Source organism: Calidris pugnax, unplaced genomic scaffold (genome assembly GCF_001431845.1).
Source record: "Calidris pugnax isolate Ruff unplaced genomic scaffold, ASM143184v1 scaffold15, whole genome shotgun sequence".
NCBI lineage: Eukaryota > Metazoa > Chordata > Aves > Charadriiformes > Scolopacidae > Calidris > Calidris pugnax.
The window spans coordinates 1,206,933-1,222,834 of record NW_015090774.1 but is presented as its reverse complement, the minus strand read 5'-3'; the positions used below and the strand labels follow the sequence as shown (position 1 = coordinate 1,222,834).

The 15,902-nt window shown below is 36.2% G+C and overlaps 1 protein-coding gene across 1 annotated transcript in view; it reads left to right on the top strand.

Moving 5' to 3' along the window:
- Positions 1–15,902, top strand: part of ANXA10 (annexin A10) — a 70,593-nt gene that overhangs the window by 40,312 nt on the left and 14,379 nt on the right. Inside the window, exons 3-4 of the mRNA XM_014942966.1 lie at positions 10,165–10,249; positions 12,623–12,717. Coding sequence (XP_014798452.1) covers positions 10,165–10,249; positions 12,623–12,717 — 180 coding nt within the window. The remainder of the gene's footprint in view (positions 1–10,164; positions 10,250–12,622; positions 12,718–15,902) is intronic.

The following is a 15,902-nucleotide window of genomic DNA, read 5'->3' as shown; positions in this document are numbered from 1 at the left end:
CTTCCCTAATGCTTTTTGCCTGTGCATTCTCAATAAAATTACAGATCAATATAGAATTTTTTTCCTTATTTGAAAGTATAATTGCCATAATTATTCCAATCTCATTTATAAATTATTTTTTCTATAAAATTATATTGCGTATATTTGTTTCTCTAAAGTAACAGGCATTGAATGGGTTTTAGTAATGTGTTTGGTTTTGTGCAATTTGGGATCTTGCATTCTTTATTAGGCCAGTTGAGAACTGAAAATGGATTTTCTTCTTTGTTTCTTATTTTCTCCTTCAGTTACTATGTTATTAATCTATTCCTGATAATAAGGAAAGACAGAAAAAACAACTCCATCTGACAAAGCTAGACAAAACAATTTCAGTTGCAGAAGTCAGGAAGTTCAGGTTCTTGTCCTCTACTGATTAATAGTATTTAAATAATTGACATTGCATCTGCATATACTATGTTTCCTGATATTAACGACAGTACATGATAAAATAACTTATAGAAGAAATTCTCTTGCTCTTAAGTCATTAAAAATGGCAATTACGATATTTGTAACAATATTTCAATAGTTTGTAGTATTATAAAAAAAAATACAATAGATTATACATTAATTCTTAACTGTGGGAGTTTACACCACCTATTTTAAGCTTAATTTAATGTAATCATTCTGCATTAGCCTTTAGGACCGCTTGAGCAGAGAGGGAAATTAAGTTCCTAAATTTGATCCTCTGAATTGCACCAAAATACTCAAAAATAAATGGTGTGAATAACATCTCTCTGTTCTCTCTGCTTCTAAACACATAAACACAGGAGAGCCTTTTTTTTTTTTTTTTTTTTTTTTTCAGGCAGAAGGTGCAGTTTAATACGCTCTCAGTCGCAAATTTTTAAGCTCCAAAAAAACAGGGGAGTCTTTTTTTTTTTTTTTTTTTTGTTATCACAAAAGAGAGCAGAGAAGCAACTGTAGGCAATGGTGGGGTGCATATCGACCTTAGGAAAAACATCAAAACCTGATTACAGGCTTTCTCTGAGAAGTACTGTGATGGATTCTCAGGTTGGGTAAATTTTTATTCTATATTACCATTTCCATGTGTTGTGGGATGGGAAGGGAGACAAATAAGCAGCTTGTATGGACTAGCTCACCGGATCCTAACCAGTGGAGCAAACTTCCCTGCTGAGGCATCCAGACAGAATGGGGACATGCAGCGCGCAGCCCATGCAAATTTTCTCCCCTGGATGTCTGCTGGTTCCTCAAGATAAAGTCAGTCATGGAGCAGCGGCACTTTTCTCAGATGAGACTCAGCAACAAAACAGCAGAAAAATCACTCTTTCTGGCAAATCACAAGCAAGAAAGGAGGGCTTACCCAGTACTGAGTGGTGAGGCTGTCATATTAATTTCCTGTCTACCCTTCTTAAACACAACCTTAGATTGAGAACAAGTCTTAAAAGCACACTTTAGACTTAATGATGTTTTTCAAGGAGTCCCAAAACATTAATATACCACTAATTCAGAAGCATAAGAAACATGAGGAAAAAATAATTGGAAGTATTACTTTCAAAATGCACTTGGTTCTTTAAGATTATCTCCTCTATGTTTTGTGTTGCACATATTGTAATTACATATGTTATATATGAACAACTGGATAGGATGGATCCAAAATCAAGAATGAGATGTACAATGTTTTAATAGCAGCAGTTCTGCCAGATTCAGCAATGCAGGACGACATCATCACCAGAGATTACATACAGAAAATGGCTCCCCACGGTACCACAGAGTTAAAACTTCCAGAAATTAGATAAGATGTCATTTGTGACCTCTCCAAAATAGATATACAGGGAAACATGGGAGGCTTTGGAAAAAGAATTTTCTATATTTAAAAGTACCTCTTCCATTACTGTATCATGTATTATTCAAATGAAGAATAACACCAATACAATATACTCACAGTAAATCAAAATACTCATGAAATTTTTATTTAATAAAGTTGCACACTAAGGATATCTTTGCTAAAGTATAGCTAGCTCATAGTATCTAGTTAGCTAATAAAGTAAGCATTTTATTTTAGTAGATATTCACTGTGGGAACATTCAGACTAAGGAGTCTGACTTTGATTGTTTGTTATCAGCAGAGTGACTTACTGAACAAATATTTTTAGAAGGTTGTTCATACTTATGATTGCTTTTTCCATCACAAGACTGAATTGCCTGAACTTTACACATCATAATTTGATAAAAGCAGCCTCAGTTTTACTGATACTTTTGTTGAACTGCTTATGGCTTCGGTCAGGTAAAGCTGTAACTTCCTACCACTTGCACAGAAGGAAGGTAGAGTGCAAGTATTATTTTTCAGACTTACTGCAAATTTTATAGTCCCTTTCCAATCTCTTTGGTTGTTTTGATTTATTCCACTAACACCACACAAACCTAGTCTGTCTGCACAGCTGTTTTGGAATCAGTTCCTTTCAAAAGAGTAAAATGTGCGTGTGCAAACACACAGAGCAATGTATGAAGTGCCCACCTGGACCAGCTCTGTGGAAACAGGTCTGTGCTTTTGTAGATGAGGGTATTGATGTCAAAAAAGGATTAAAATCCTTAAAGTCAAAATCACTGAAACACCTCTGGAGATTTGTTTGCCTTACCTTTAGGTGCTTGGATACTTTGTGGGGAAAAGGCAAAATATTGTTGATTTTCTTCCTTCTGAATAATAGATATCCTTTTCGTTAGGATGCTGCAGAAGAAAGACAGTATAAAAACCATTTCCCCATGCTCACATCCAGCATCTGGTCTCAACTAATCCATAAAAAGGCCAAATTGCTCTCAGAAATAACTTTCCTCAGCCGCTCTTTGAAGGCAGTTTCTTTCTAATGCAGAAATCCCTGCCACGCTGAATACTATGCTTGCAAAGAGCACTCCAGCAAAATGGTGCCTAAGTGATGAGGGAATGCTAGAATCCAGATATCAAAATTAAAAGTCTTTTAAATTATGGGATTCTTCATGTTCTTTCAGTGACCATTGTAGGCATTTCTCCCCGGGTCTCTTCAGAAAATCTGGTTGGATTTCTGTGTATTTGTCCATCCACCTGTCCCTACCAGTAACTGAACTTGATAGTGAATTTCTATCTTATTTGGCAGAGGAATGGCAATCTCTTCTGAAGTTTCCCAAAAGCATTGCTCAGTGGAGGTGACGGAAACAAACTCTTTTTACAGTAAAAGAAATACAGCAGTTTACACTCAACAGTCAATTATTCTATTTGCCTAGTGTTAGCCAATGCATACTCATGCATGCTCAGTCACAAGACAAACCATTTTTTATTTAGCCAGTGGTTGACTTGGAAAGGACCTGATGGATTCTGAAAGTAGACAGAGATTCAAGGAACAAAGAGGGTAAATCAACTGCTGTTGTGGCTGGAGGAAGTAACTAGGAATACAGAGTCAAAAGAATCTGGAAGAAGCTAGTTTTTACTAGCTACAGTGCTCCCAGAACAACTTGTATCACAGAACAGTGTGTTTTAAATCAATACACCACCCTAATATCCACAAAATCCACATTCATGCACCAAACTGAATAACTACATGTAACATTGTTTGACCAGCAAAACATTGACACATGCACTTGTGAGGATGGCTACTTTTGAGTGCCAACAACTTGAAGGAAAACTTTAGTGTTACTGTGTCTTGTCCACTAATGGACAACTAATGGATATATCTAAACATGTGCGAAGCTGGGAAGAGCCACAGAAGAATGCATGAGTTTTCACAAATGCGTTATGAAGACTGTGGGAACAAGCACTGTATTAGTAATAAGGATGCTTGAAGGATATCAAGGTAAGAGAGGAGTTAGGAGATTATTTAAGTTTATCCATCATCCTGTGTAAAACAAAGCTTTAATGACTTTGACAAAGTCATGTACATTTACACCAACTGAAGACGTAGCCCATATGTCTTCTGTATGTTTTTTAGATGAGTATTTTCTTAAGGCAATATTTAGATACCCCCTCCCTCCCCACCTTTTTTTTTTTCTTTTTGAATGACTATATTTACTATGAAAGAGCTGAATAATGAGCTGTCTGCACTGACTCTGATCTGGTTCCAGATGCTTAAAAGTCCAGCTCTGCAGTTTCAATGTATGCTAATGTCCATTTGGAAAGGTGTAACTACATTCAAAAACTGGTGAAATAGTGAACACCTTACCTGCTATAGGATCTGCCCTAGATTATTATAAATAAAACCCCTTTAGGGAAGGAATCTTTTTAATGTGATTGATTTATGACTAGTAATGATAAACTGGCTTGCTGTAGCTTCCATACAGACATTATAGTTAAGCTCACTTAATATCCATAAACATTAAATTCATTTTCTTTTTAAGTATCAAAGTCTGCCACTCCTAATAGTCACTCCACACTGCACACTCATTACACCTTCGTTAGCTTTCCATTTTGAGAAATGAAAATGCATAAATAAATTATACATGAAGTTCATAGTGGTTTTATACTGACAATGTACACAATTGTTACCAGTGTGATAACTCAAATAGTCATGCTATGTGCAGTAGACAACAGTGATCATTTATCATCAATTTGATGATCGTCATCAGTTGTCACATTTTGTGCCTGATCCTGCAAAAAGTTTAGAATTCTTCAAAGTATGTATCTGAAATTGGTGTATACCCTACCGGATTGACCCCCAGAGCATAATGCAAGTTTCTTTATCACTCAATCGCATGTCACTGAGAAAAATTGGTGTTTGATATTGTTTACTTATTTTTAAAATGTTATTGGAGAAATTCTTGTTACTTTTTGGCTTTGAAAAAAATTATAGAATTATTAGATTGCATGGAGGGTTGGTAGGTAACTCAGCCCAGCCCCCTTATCAAAATGGGGTCAATACTGAATTCAGACCAAGATGGTTAGAGACTTGCCCAGGTCAGTTTCTAAAACCAGGATAATTTCTGCTCACAGCAAACAGCAACATAATGTTCATTTTAAGTATGAAATTCAGGATCACAAACTTGATGTGAGCACGAAACTTAGATCTTTTAGTCTGCCCTCCTTGCCATGGCCTGCCATCTTCCTGATGTATTTCAGTTTATGTATTTCAGCAGTTTTGTATTTCAGCACCTATGTCAATTAGTTATTTTGTACTCCAGCAAACTTCTGAATTGCTTTTATCTGAAGAAGGCAGACACAGAAAATACTTGGGTTTAGTCTTGAGAGAGAATACTGGCTTAATTTTTAGTACTAAATATACAGTAGCTGATAACAAATAGATAATTAAAATGGGACTTTCCTATGGAGGGAAACTCAGACATATTAAACCCAGGGTCAGAGAAAGCAATAAGAGCCTGGTCTGCCTTCCTTCCAGACAAAGGAAATAGTCCCTGACTCTTTAATATAAACTGGTCTGGGTCTCAAAATATGTTAATGATTAAGGACACACAGAAGAATTGGGATATTTTAGTAGATTTTCCTCTGCCTAAAGGTTTCACTGATAAAGCCAATTTCAGCAGACTAAAGATAAATTAACATTAAGAGTTCTGACCAGAAAGGTTGGACTTTAAAAGAGCCTGCTTTTTACAAATCAAAGAAATTTATTCAGTTTGTAGGTGAAAGGCTGGAATTTAATTTTTAATATTATAAGTTATAACCTAGAAGTGCTGAACTACAATTAAGCAATAACGACTTCAATTGTCAAACTATTTCTTAAGAAAGGGAAAGATGCTCAGTGCAATCCTAGCCTTTCCTCCCCACCCCTTAAATCACTGTTCTGCTGATCCTATTCTGCTGAATTCTTTTGTCTTTATTCTATAGCAGTCTAGTGCTCAAGGTGCACAACGTGCTTTGTACTGATTTTTGTCGCAGTTTACTACTGCTATTGTTGGGCACATCAGTTATTTTTTTTAATGTTGTTTCTATCTATGGAGGCTTGTGAAAAAAGCACAGATTGGGTTCCCCCCCCTCCTTTTTTTAAGATGATCATCATAGTAATTCTTGATGCTCTGTCACACAGCAGTTGCCACCTCATGCTTTCTGTTTTGCAGAGGAAGCTGTAGTGATTCTGCAGGTTTTTATTCACTTTGATTTATGATGTGCTCTCTGGTCCTGTAAAATATTTTCAACTAATCTTCAGAAGGAGTTATTGTAATGTGATTGCTGCCTCAAAGCTGTTGGAATCTGATGATGGTACCAGTGCTATGGCCTTCCTAATAATTCATCCTGATCGATGGGGAGCTGTTGCTTGAATTACTCAGAACCCTCTTGGTCACTTCATTCACTGGAGGCTGTTTAAAGGTTTATTTCTTCCCTATATAGGTAGCTTTTTTTCTTCAACGTATATTTCACTTGATGTTCAGGATCTTCTGGTGGATATTTGGACAAATTAAATCTATTTTTAAAAATAAACATTAAGTAAGAAAAATCTCAACAGGGGAATGACTTAGCATCCCTATAGTGACCATCTAAAGGCATGTGGAAGAAAAGTCAGAAGATCATACTAATAATTTCCCTGTGCTTTTCAGAGCTTAGGGGAGAAAACGATGTTGTGTAAGCAAAAAAGAAATAGCTATAGACTCAAAACTGGCCATCCTGATGTTAGAGTCCAATATTTTCTCACCAGCTTCTTTTTCACTTACAGAGCTTGTAACATATAATTCCAAATTTACTTATTTGAAGATAAGTGATTTTACACAGGATTTTCAGTCTAGCAGTGTAGTACAGAATGTACTGAAAACACAGTACCAATGTAATACTGATGAGACTCCCATAACTGGTCTCTATGGTATGCTGTTACAATGCTGGGCCTCCCCAATCACCAGTAAGGAACACAAGGGATGAAGTTAGCTCAAATCCATTGCTCTCTTCCATATTATTTTGCTAGTTGTTTAGGATTTATACATTGTACTGAGCTGAGACACTTATTCGCTCCCCTCATGCTGGTCAGGCTAACTCAGGGAGACATTCACACCCTTCTAATGAAACGAGGTAAAAACGCTTACGCCACCAGTTCATTCACCGGACTGTTGTTGAGAGCCTGTTTGTCTGAAACAAAGGCCACCCTTGGTCCCCTTTGTGTTGAGATAAAATCAACTTTCTTTGCAACAGATGCACTCAGTCACATCCTGCATTATTCCCTGAGCTTCATGGGCACAGTGCCCTTGCCCAGCTCCTCTGAGCCTTCTTCCATTATAGGGGTTTATTGGTCAGTCACAGCTGACTTGAGTGGAAATGAATGAAATGAAATAGCGGTACGTGTAACTACACTCGGGCGTTCAATCAACCCTAAAAATGCCCTGCTTCAAAACAGGGCAGTAGAAATTCTCTAACCAAAGATAATGGAAAGGAATAACCTATTCCCATGTATTTGTCTGCTCCCCGATCAAAATTCAATCTGTTGTAATTTCATTCAGTTACCAAATGCCTCTAGTGCTCTGCTCCCTCAGTTTGTGCAGTGATGAACACTGCTGCATTTCCTATATATGCATTTCCTAGGCACACTTAGGCATACAAACCCTGTATAATTTTGGGAGGAAACACAGTTTTGTACCCTGGACCCTGTATCCTGAAAGTAGAGCCTCAGCTTTCCCAAGGTGTTGTTTTGACATATTTCCTCACTTTCAAGAGGAATGTTCAGCAAAAGAACGTTGTAACCACAGACGCTTCTGAAATATGACAAGATTGTAACAAATCTTTGCAAAACAAAATGCTTGCCACAACCTCCAGGTTTACCTCTCAGGACATGAGATTACTGTAAGCATTCAGTCTTGCTCAGCAACTTAAAACTACACCATCTCTTTCATGCTTTCACTCTCCCCACAAGACTACACCAAAGGGCATTAGAGCAGTCGCTTGCTCAGAAAAGCCACCTCTTGGATTTCTCCATTGCTTTTGAATTAAGTTTTTTCCTTCTCACCTGCTGTTTAGCGCCTGTCACCACAGGACAGGAATGCCACCTGCCATCACGGCACTAAGGCCCCGTCCTCTGTGACAGGTGTATGAATTGTCCTCATGGGACTTACTGCAGAGAGGCACAGACAGCTGTGCAGCCTCCAAGAATCAATCCCTGTCTCCACTCAGCTATCTACCAATAAATTCCCTTGGCTTTGCCTTCCACGGTAGATATAACAGAGCACACTCAAATTATTTGCTGCTGAATAAAAAAAAAAAGCTTCAACAGAGAGCAAGTGGTAAGCTTTCAGACCCCAAAAAAATTCAGACCCAAAATTGCCAAAGTTCAACTCTAAAGGTTCAGCCCAGACCTGCTTGTGCCCATATTTCAAAAAATGAATGAAAATAAGGGGAATAAGTTCAATACGTAATAAACACTTTAAGATTTTGAAATTAAGTGCATAAAGTGAACCAGAAATGCTTCTGCAGATTTGCCAAAGACTGAGACCGTGGAAAGTGGTTACAGGATAAAACTGACATAGGTTGTGACAGGATAAATCTTCCTAAAGGTTACTCTATGTAAACACTGCAAAGTAGCAAAGTACTTTCTTCAAGGTACACAATAATAACTCTCTGAGCTATACCAGCAGTGAGACATCATTAGTTATGTAGAAATTTCTTCCAAGGATCCTGATAGCATTTACACTATAAATCCTAGAACTAAATCTAGAACTAAATCCAGAGAACTGACGTGTGTTGGCAGAATGCTGAATTTGCTGAGAGACCACCCTGAAAATCCACATACAAGATACACTGAAAATCCTCATCAAAAGTAACACTCTTGGACAAATGTCTTCTGTGGAATGGAAGATGAATCCAAGTTCAATGTGTACATTATAAGAAAATTTTAATTCCATTGTATTTTGTTTAAAAACAAACAAAAGGGTGAGAGTTCTTTCCCCAAAGGAGTCGCATAAAAAAAAAAAAAGAAGTTTTACTTTACTGTATCTTCTAAAAGTTTTTACCTGAGCCTTCATATTTAATATGGTTCTACTTAAAAGCATCGTGTTTAAATTAGATCCTGGCTAGGAGACGGGCACTTACTAGATCAAGCCTAATCTACTGATGGTGAGCCTCAAATAATGAGACAGTGAATACTTTATAGAAGAACAGTTGAGCAGCTCTGCTGAATCAAGGGGGAATTGAGCACACTCAAAAATCCTTTATTTTTCCTGAAAGATACATTGCAAGGGCTGTGTTGATTTTTTTGGTCAAAAATTTACAAGCCTGCATATGTGCACATTTACATCTGTTTTTTCTATGATCAATCCCTCCATATAAAGGGCTTTCAAGTGTATGTAAAGCAAACAAATTAATTAGTGTAATCAGTGTAGCTCCTGATTCTAAGAGGTATTCATTAAAATACCCCATTTGTATTTTAAAAATATAGCTAATTTTTCCTTGCAATGTAACTTTCAAGTTAATGGTGTCATTTTAATTAGATGTATTGACTGAGCCCAGGAATCATCACAGAAGATAACCCTTATACTTGGTCTGTCTCGAAAGCAGGTAGAGCCCTCAGAGGAAATAAAGACTTTAACCAGGGGGCAGAGCTAACTAGCTTTCAACGTCACTTATTTTCTTCTGTATATGTATGGGTCTGTGATTCTATTAAAATTAGTACATCCGTTCTTATTCACGGATTTCTTAAGATTAGGAAAAAATACATTAAATAAAGTATCACTGAGAACGAACTGACAGTAATTTAATCAGTCACAAAGCATCCAGAAAAATGGTGTTGCCTTGTACATGGCACATCAGAAAGCTACCTCACACTTAGCAGTAACATCATTTCTTTAAAAAGCACTAGGTTTGTAAGCAACCTGTGTATCTCATTCATCATTTTCTCACTAGTCCTTTCAAATTACAGTTACCATGAGAAATAGATACTGAAGACTGTCGGGATATCATGGATTAACTTTGAAGGAGAAAATATTATTATCAGATAAAGACTGGGAAGGAGAGAGACACAAAAATGTGGTTACATTTTAATGAAAAAAAAAATAATAGGTCATTTACTGTTTTTTCAGGCCTAACTCCTGAAATATCCTGAATTTCCTCATATATAGTGTGTCTTCCTAGGGCTTACTGCAAGCTTAAGTTCTGTTTCATAAATGAAAAACTTTGCATCCTGTTCTCATGAGGCAAAGACAATTTAATGTTATGATTGTTGGTTTTCAACAGTATATGCAGTGTTATACATGTAAAAATCTCAAAGGCGGTTTTCTCCTTTAGCAGATACAAGGAACAATTTTTCCCGCTCCAAATTTTAACCCTATTATGGATGCCCAGTTGCTGGGAGGAGCCCTACAGGGAATTAGTGAGTATCTTGACCGACTTGACTGCCTGACGCTTTTTTTTTTTTTTTTTCAGAAATCTCTCATAAAATAACAAGCATTAAGCAGAATAAATGCTCATAAAATTAAAAGTGTCACCATGTATCTGTTGATTCTTCAAGGTATCACAGTAAGATACACTGGTGATGTCCAAATAAATCATGTATTTGCATTTACAGGAAATAAGAGGTGATTAAGATTAATCTAAAATCTATACCAACACCTATAGTAATAAATGCTTGCCTTTAGAAAATGATTAAAAGAAAACAGAATTCTATGCTATGTCACTACAGTGAAGGCAAGCAAAGGAAAGGGTTTTAACTCTAATTTCAACAATTAACTATTACCAGGGACTGTTAAGTCTTTCAATCAGTCATCAAGAAATAAAAATAAATGGAGTAGAAAGTTTAAAGAATTCTCACTTTCACACAGGAGAAATTTTTGCTTTCAGTCTATGTAAAAAAAATCTTTTGTTCACTGAAGTATTTTCTGTGTTCAGTTTTTTGTGTTTTCTTGTTGAACATTGTTGGCATTGCTAAGGGTCAGAATATTGATTTATTTTTTTTTTACTATCTGAAACATTTTCCTCCTCCTTGGGCTTTTTTACAAGGTTGTACAGCACCAAATCTTGCATTCTGTTTTTGTTTTTTTAATGGAAATGTGAGGACTCGGTCTTAATGTAAAATGAATCACAATGAGTATTATTGATCAAGAAGAATCTGAAGTATCTGTTTGATTAAGTAAGCGACAGATGAAATTTCTTAAACATTTCGCTAAACTTTAAACAGTACTTGTAATGCAATATTGCTAACATGACAATGCAGAGATTATTCTCTTCATTTGCTTCTTTAAATACAAGTGTATTAACCTTAATTTTAATTTACCTATCAATGAATATGGAACCAATTTCTGATTTCAAAGCAATTGGCAAAATAAAAAGTTCAGCTTCAGAGGAGTTTTCCTCCATAGGTTTGCACGCACTGACACCCTGACCCTGACCAACATCCGTTCTTGTGAGGTGGTTCAGTCACATTTGTTGTCCCACTGATACCAGTGGTATTACACTATTGAATAAAGTCATTTAGGTCCTTCTTAGTTTTTCCTGTAAAGACTATATAAGCTGAACAGATTCCTACTGATAATTTTTTCTGAAAAGTAAAAAGAAATCCTTATGCACAGTTTCACTAATACTTCCGTTTTGTGAGTTTTGTGGAAATGAATCAGACTTGTTTTAAATCAGTCTTGCTAAAAAGCTCTATAATTGTGCCTAGATGGTCCAGAAGAAAGAGAACTAAACCTGGTGTATAATGAGCATATACAGGTTTCTTCTGCTAACTTTAAAAAATATAAAAGTCTTCGATGTCCAATTACATTTGTGTCAAAATGGAACCTGTCAGTTACCAATGTTATTATAAAATCTGTCTAACAAAGCTGTAATAGGTACAGAATGAGTATTTGTAACGTATACATATATGCCTATATAACAATGACTGGTAGAAACTTGAGAGACTACACTACTCCATTCAGATGTGAGCTGATCCCCAGGCTTTCCAGCCTAGTTCATCTCTGCTGCAAGTGTGATAAAGTCAATTGATTTACACTTGGAGATACGTTTATGCTGGAATGTCGTTTAAATCCTCAGCCATATGAAATTGCCAAGAGCCAACTTTAAGGATGGAAAGAAATTAAAATTATAAATTTATTTTCAGAATATGCTAAGCATTATCTTCTTCTTCATAAGCAGTAAATACTGATTCTTTATAGTTTAGCATTATGCTCTAGTCATCAAGCAAAAGATCATAGGCAACTTTCAACAAAATGCCCTTGGAAATAGGTTAAAATATTATATTTTTTTAAAAAATTCATAACTCATTTTATATAATTCCTCAGAAAATACATATTTTTCAGTTTTTCAACAAAAAGTCTGACCATAATTTTTCATCCCCATAAAAGAGATACCTAATCCTGAAATGACAACTTAATCAATACCAACAGGGCATACAAGTATGACTTCCCAGGCTCAGCCACAAATTTTGCCGGTGTGCCTAGTTCTAAATAGATGAAAGCCTCTATCTGTTTTATTGATGCTTTCAAATCCATTGAGCTTGAGAGAGGTGGTGATGTATCTGATAATAATGGACTACTTCACTTTTTGCTGGTATTACACCAGCAAGTGAAAGGTACATAAGGACAGCAAATATAACTGATGTTGGAAAATACCAGTGGGATATTAATCTGTTGATCGTTTTTTTTCAAGAAATAAGGTTAATCTTCTTGAACAAAACATGAACAATCACAAACGGGAGTAAATAACAACACTTTGTTAATTTAGATTCTGTGTCGTGCTTCCTTTACAGGTTGTGAAAAAGATGTATTGATTGATATCCTGACGCAGCGTTGCAATTCCCAGAGGCTGATGATTGCCGAGGCGTACAGAGACATGTACGGCAGGGTACGGCACAGCCACCTCACACTGTCATTACTTCTCTCTCTCCTCTCTCCAGTCTGCTTGGTCAGCCCTTCTCTCAGGTCAGTCACCAGCACCAAAAACCCAGCAGGCAGCTAGCTGGCACCAGCGGATTGGCACACAACTTTGTTCATTTAACTACTGATACCTCTGATGGTTTCAAATTGTCATTTATATAGCAGCAGAACTATGTCTGCCACACAGAAAATTAAAAAAAAAAAAAAAAAAAAGAAGCATGGAAAGTTTTTCTATAGTTCATTCTCCTCCTCTATTGACCAAACCAAAATTTCTGGACAGACTTATTTCTTCCTCTATGAGCTTTTGGAGGTTTCTACATCAAGTTTTTGGAACACATAATAAAATAGTATTGTAATTGGGTTGAAACACCAAAGAAAAACACCATGCCAACAATTACAGGTAGTTGTATCTTACTGATGCGCTGAATTAATGTTCTCATTTGAAGCACTGACATTCTCAGACCTCATACCATGTAATCCCATCCACAGACTAAGCACAATAGTCATCAGAGCTGCTTCACATTAAATTTATGAATCTTTGAAAGGTGTTTCAAAAATTTTAATACATAAAAAGGCAGCTTTTTTCCAAATGCATTTTATCCATACTTACTGTATATAACAAGGTAATATTTTTTAATACGGGTTCTTAAACATACACAGAGATAGGTACCCTCATTCTATTTTGAGATTTACTATTGCTAACCAAATGACTTTGGGAAAGCAGCAATGCCTGCATTTTCCTCAGTTACCCCAGCTATATAAGGGCAAAAATAATAGCAACACCTTTTGTAAAATCCCTGTGAAATCTAGTGATGAAAAGCTAAAGAAAAATGCTTTAGCTTTTGAATAAATTGACCAGAGATGCCCTTCCCCTAATAGAAGCCAGCCAAACACTTTAAACAAAATCCCGTTTTCTTCTTTTCCTGAAGTTTGAAAAAGTAACGGCTCACTGGAAAACAACTTGAAGGTGAGTGTAGGCCACTGAATCGATCGGCATGAATGACGACAGTGAATTTGCAGAAATCGTACCACACAGCCATCAGACTTAATTAGAGTTAGCTAGAAATGGTTCACTCAAAAACTCCACATTAACTGCTGATGTGATAGTTTGTTACACCACCAGTCTGTTAAACAGTAGAACAGTGTATTTTCTTTTTTGGGTAGCCAAGCAGTTTTCCAGACACAGCCTTTGTGCCACCAATACACCAAAATACCACAAAATCGTTGAGCTCTAAATATGCTGAAATGCCCCATTACTCTCCTAGAAGTGGGGGAAAGAGAAGAGTTGGATTTAATCAGCGTAGTGGGTTGATTGTGTGTTATTACTCACCTATAGGAGATCACTGACTTTACTTGGACTGTTACACAAATTCAAATATACGATACTTGTGATATTTTAAATGCAGCCTTGAATGGATTAGTATGTTTTAAATAGACCGGAAAAGAACAATAACTGAATCACAGGTATCTTTACCTTCTGAAGACTCTGACAATGACTGAAATCAGTGGAACTGAACGATTAAGTGTTTTTCTATTATGAGATATTTATTACTTTCCCATTACCATTACGCATGCAAACTGTACATGTTCAGTGTTTATCCATTAAAAATTCCTTAATGAGTTTTATAGAAAAATCATGTCAAGCAAAACAAAGGTGCTGTGATAGTAAAACAATCGAGCCCATTCTTTTCAAGTCTATATCTCCTTCATCGCTGAACAGTGTTCCTTCTCTACTCCATCCAAAGCAGCTGGCTGGTTTCTTCTAACTTTTCCTCTGCTGTGTCAACTGCATCATTTAACATTTTAACAAGGAAAGACATTTAAAAACTCCATATAATTTTTTATCTTTAATTTCTGCCCTTTGATACACAAAGATGACCTAGACATGTCACTAACGATATCTCGATAAAGAACTGCCAACTGTCTTTCAGGAACCAAGCCACCTAGACATGTCACTAACGATATCTCGATAAAGAACTGTCTTTCAGGAACCAAGCCGTGACTTGCCATATTTAGTGTTAATAGAGAATAATTATTGACTTGCTCACTATTGATTTATTTGGATTTTCTTTTCAAATCCAAAATAAAAATATAAACAAATGAAAAAATGCCTATGAAACAACAGTGCCTTTAAATTCATACCAGCCATATTCAAACAATCTGAAGCACTATAAAGCCAGTGGCCACAGACCTAAAAGTCTAGAACTAAAAAACCCAAAGAAATCTTCAGATGTCATTTTTAAGAACTTCCATTTCTAAAACTATGAATAATAATAGAAGGGAAAGGAAAGCAAACTATTTTTATATTCCAGTAATGAACTACAGAAAATTCTGAAACTCATGGACCCAATTTTGCATATAAAGCCAGAAATTTAATTTAAATTAATCTGTTAAGCACTGGGTACACTTGATAGCTGAAGATATATCAGGATATTCTTGGTAGCTTTCAAAAAAATCCCAACTAGTTCTACCTTTTGCCATGTGGGAATGGCAGTCAGTACAAATTAGTTCTATCTACTTCAGAGATGAAAGAGGAATTCTGGCTTTTTTTTTGTCTGATGTGTGAGCAGATATACTGAAATAGCTAATCTGGTTCATGCTCCATGCAGTTTATTTGATTTATCCCTCAAAACTTTGCTACCCTGGAAAGGAAATGCCAAACAGGATGTGTTTTGCCCTGAACTGCTGCAGTTCACGCTTCAGAAAATACTTTAGCACACATCAGTCATAGCATTTCACTGGCTGTAATCTGTATTACTGGATATACTACATTAGACAAATGCGCCATTCAGCAGTCCCAGCTTATGAGTGGTAAACTCTGCAGGATGGAGAAGACAGACAGCAAGCAATAACAGTTTTAGCCTTCTCAGTTTAATCTATGTCAATCTAGTCACCCACCCTCTGAATTTCAATTTGGTCTGCTCAAGATGGTAGCCACTATGCCCATTTGTTTGACAAATGTAAAGTGTGGCACATAAGAAGGAGAAATACATAAAAAAAAAAAAAAACAACCCTGAACTGGCTGCATAATTCAGACATACAGACAAGCTTTAAGAATCCTTTTTACAATTAGCCTTCAAGGATTTCTTATAGAAGAGACAAATAAGGAAATGTTAATAAGGACAACTTTCAGTTGTCTTTTCTTATTTTGTA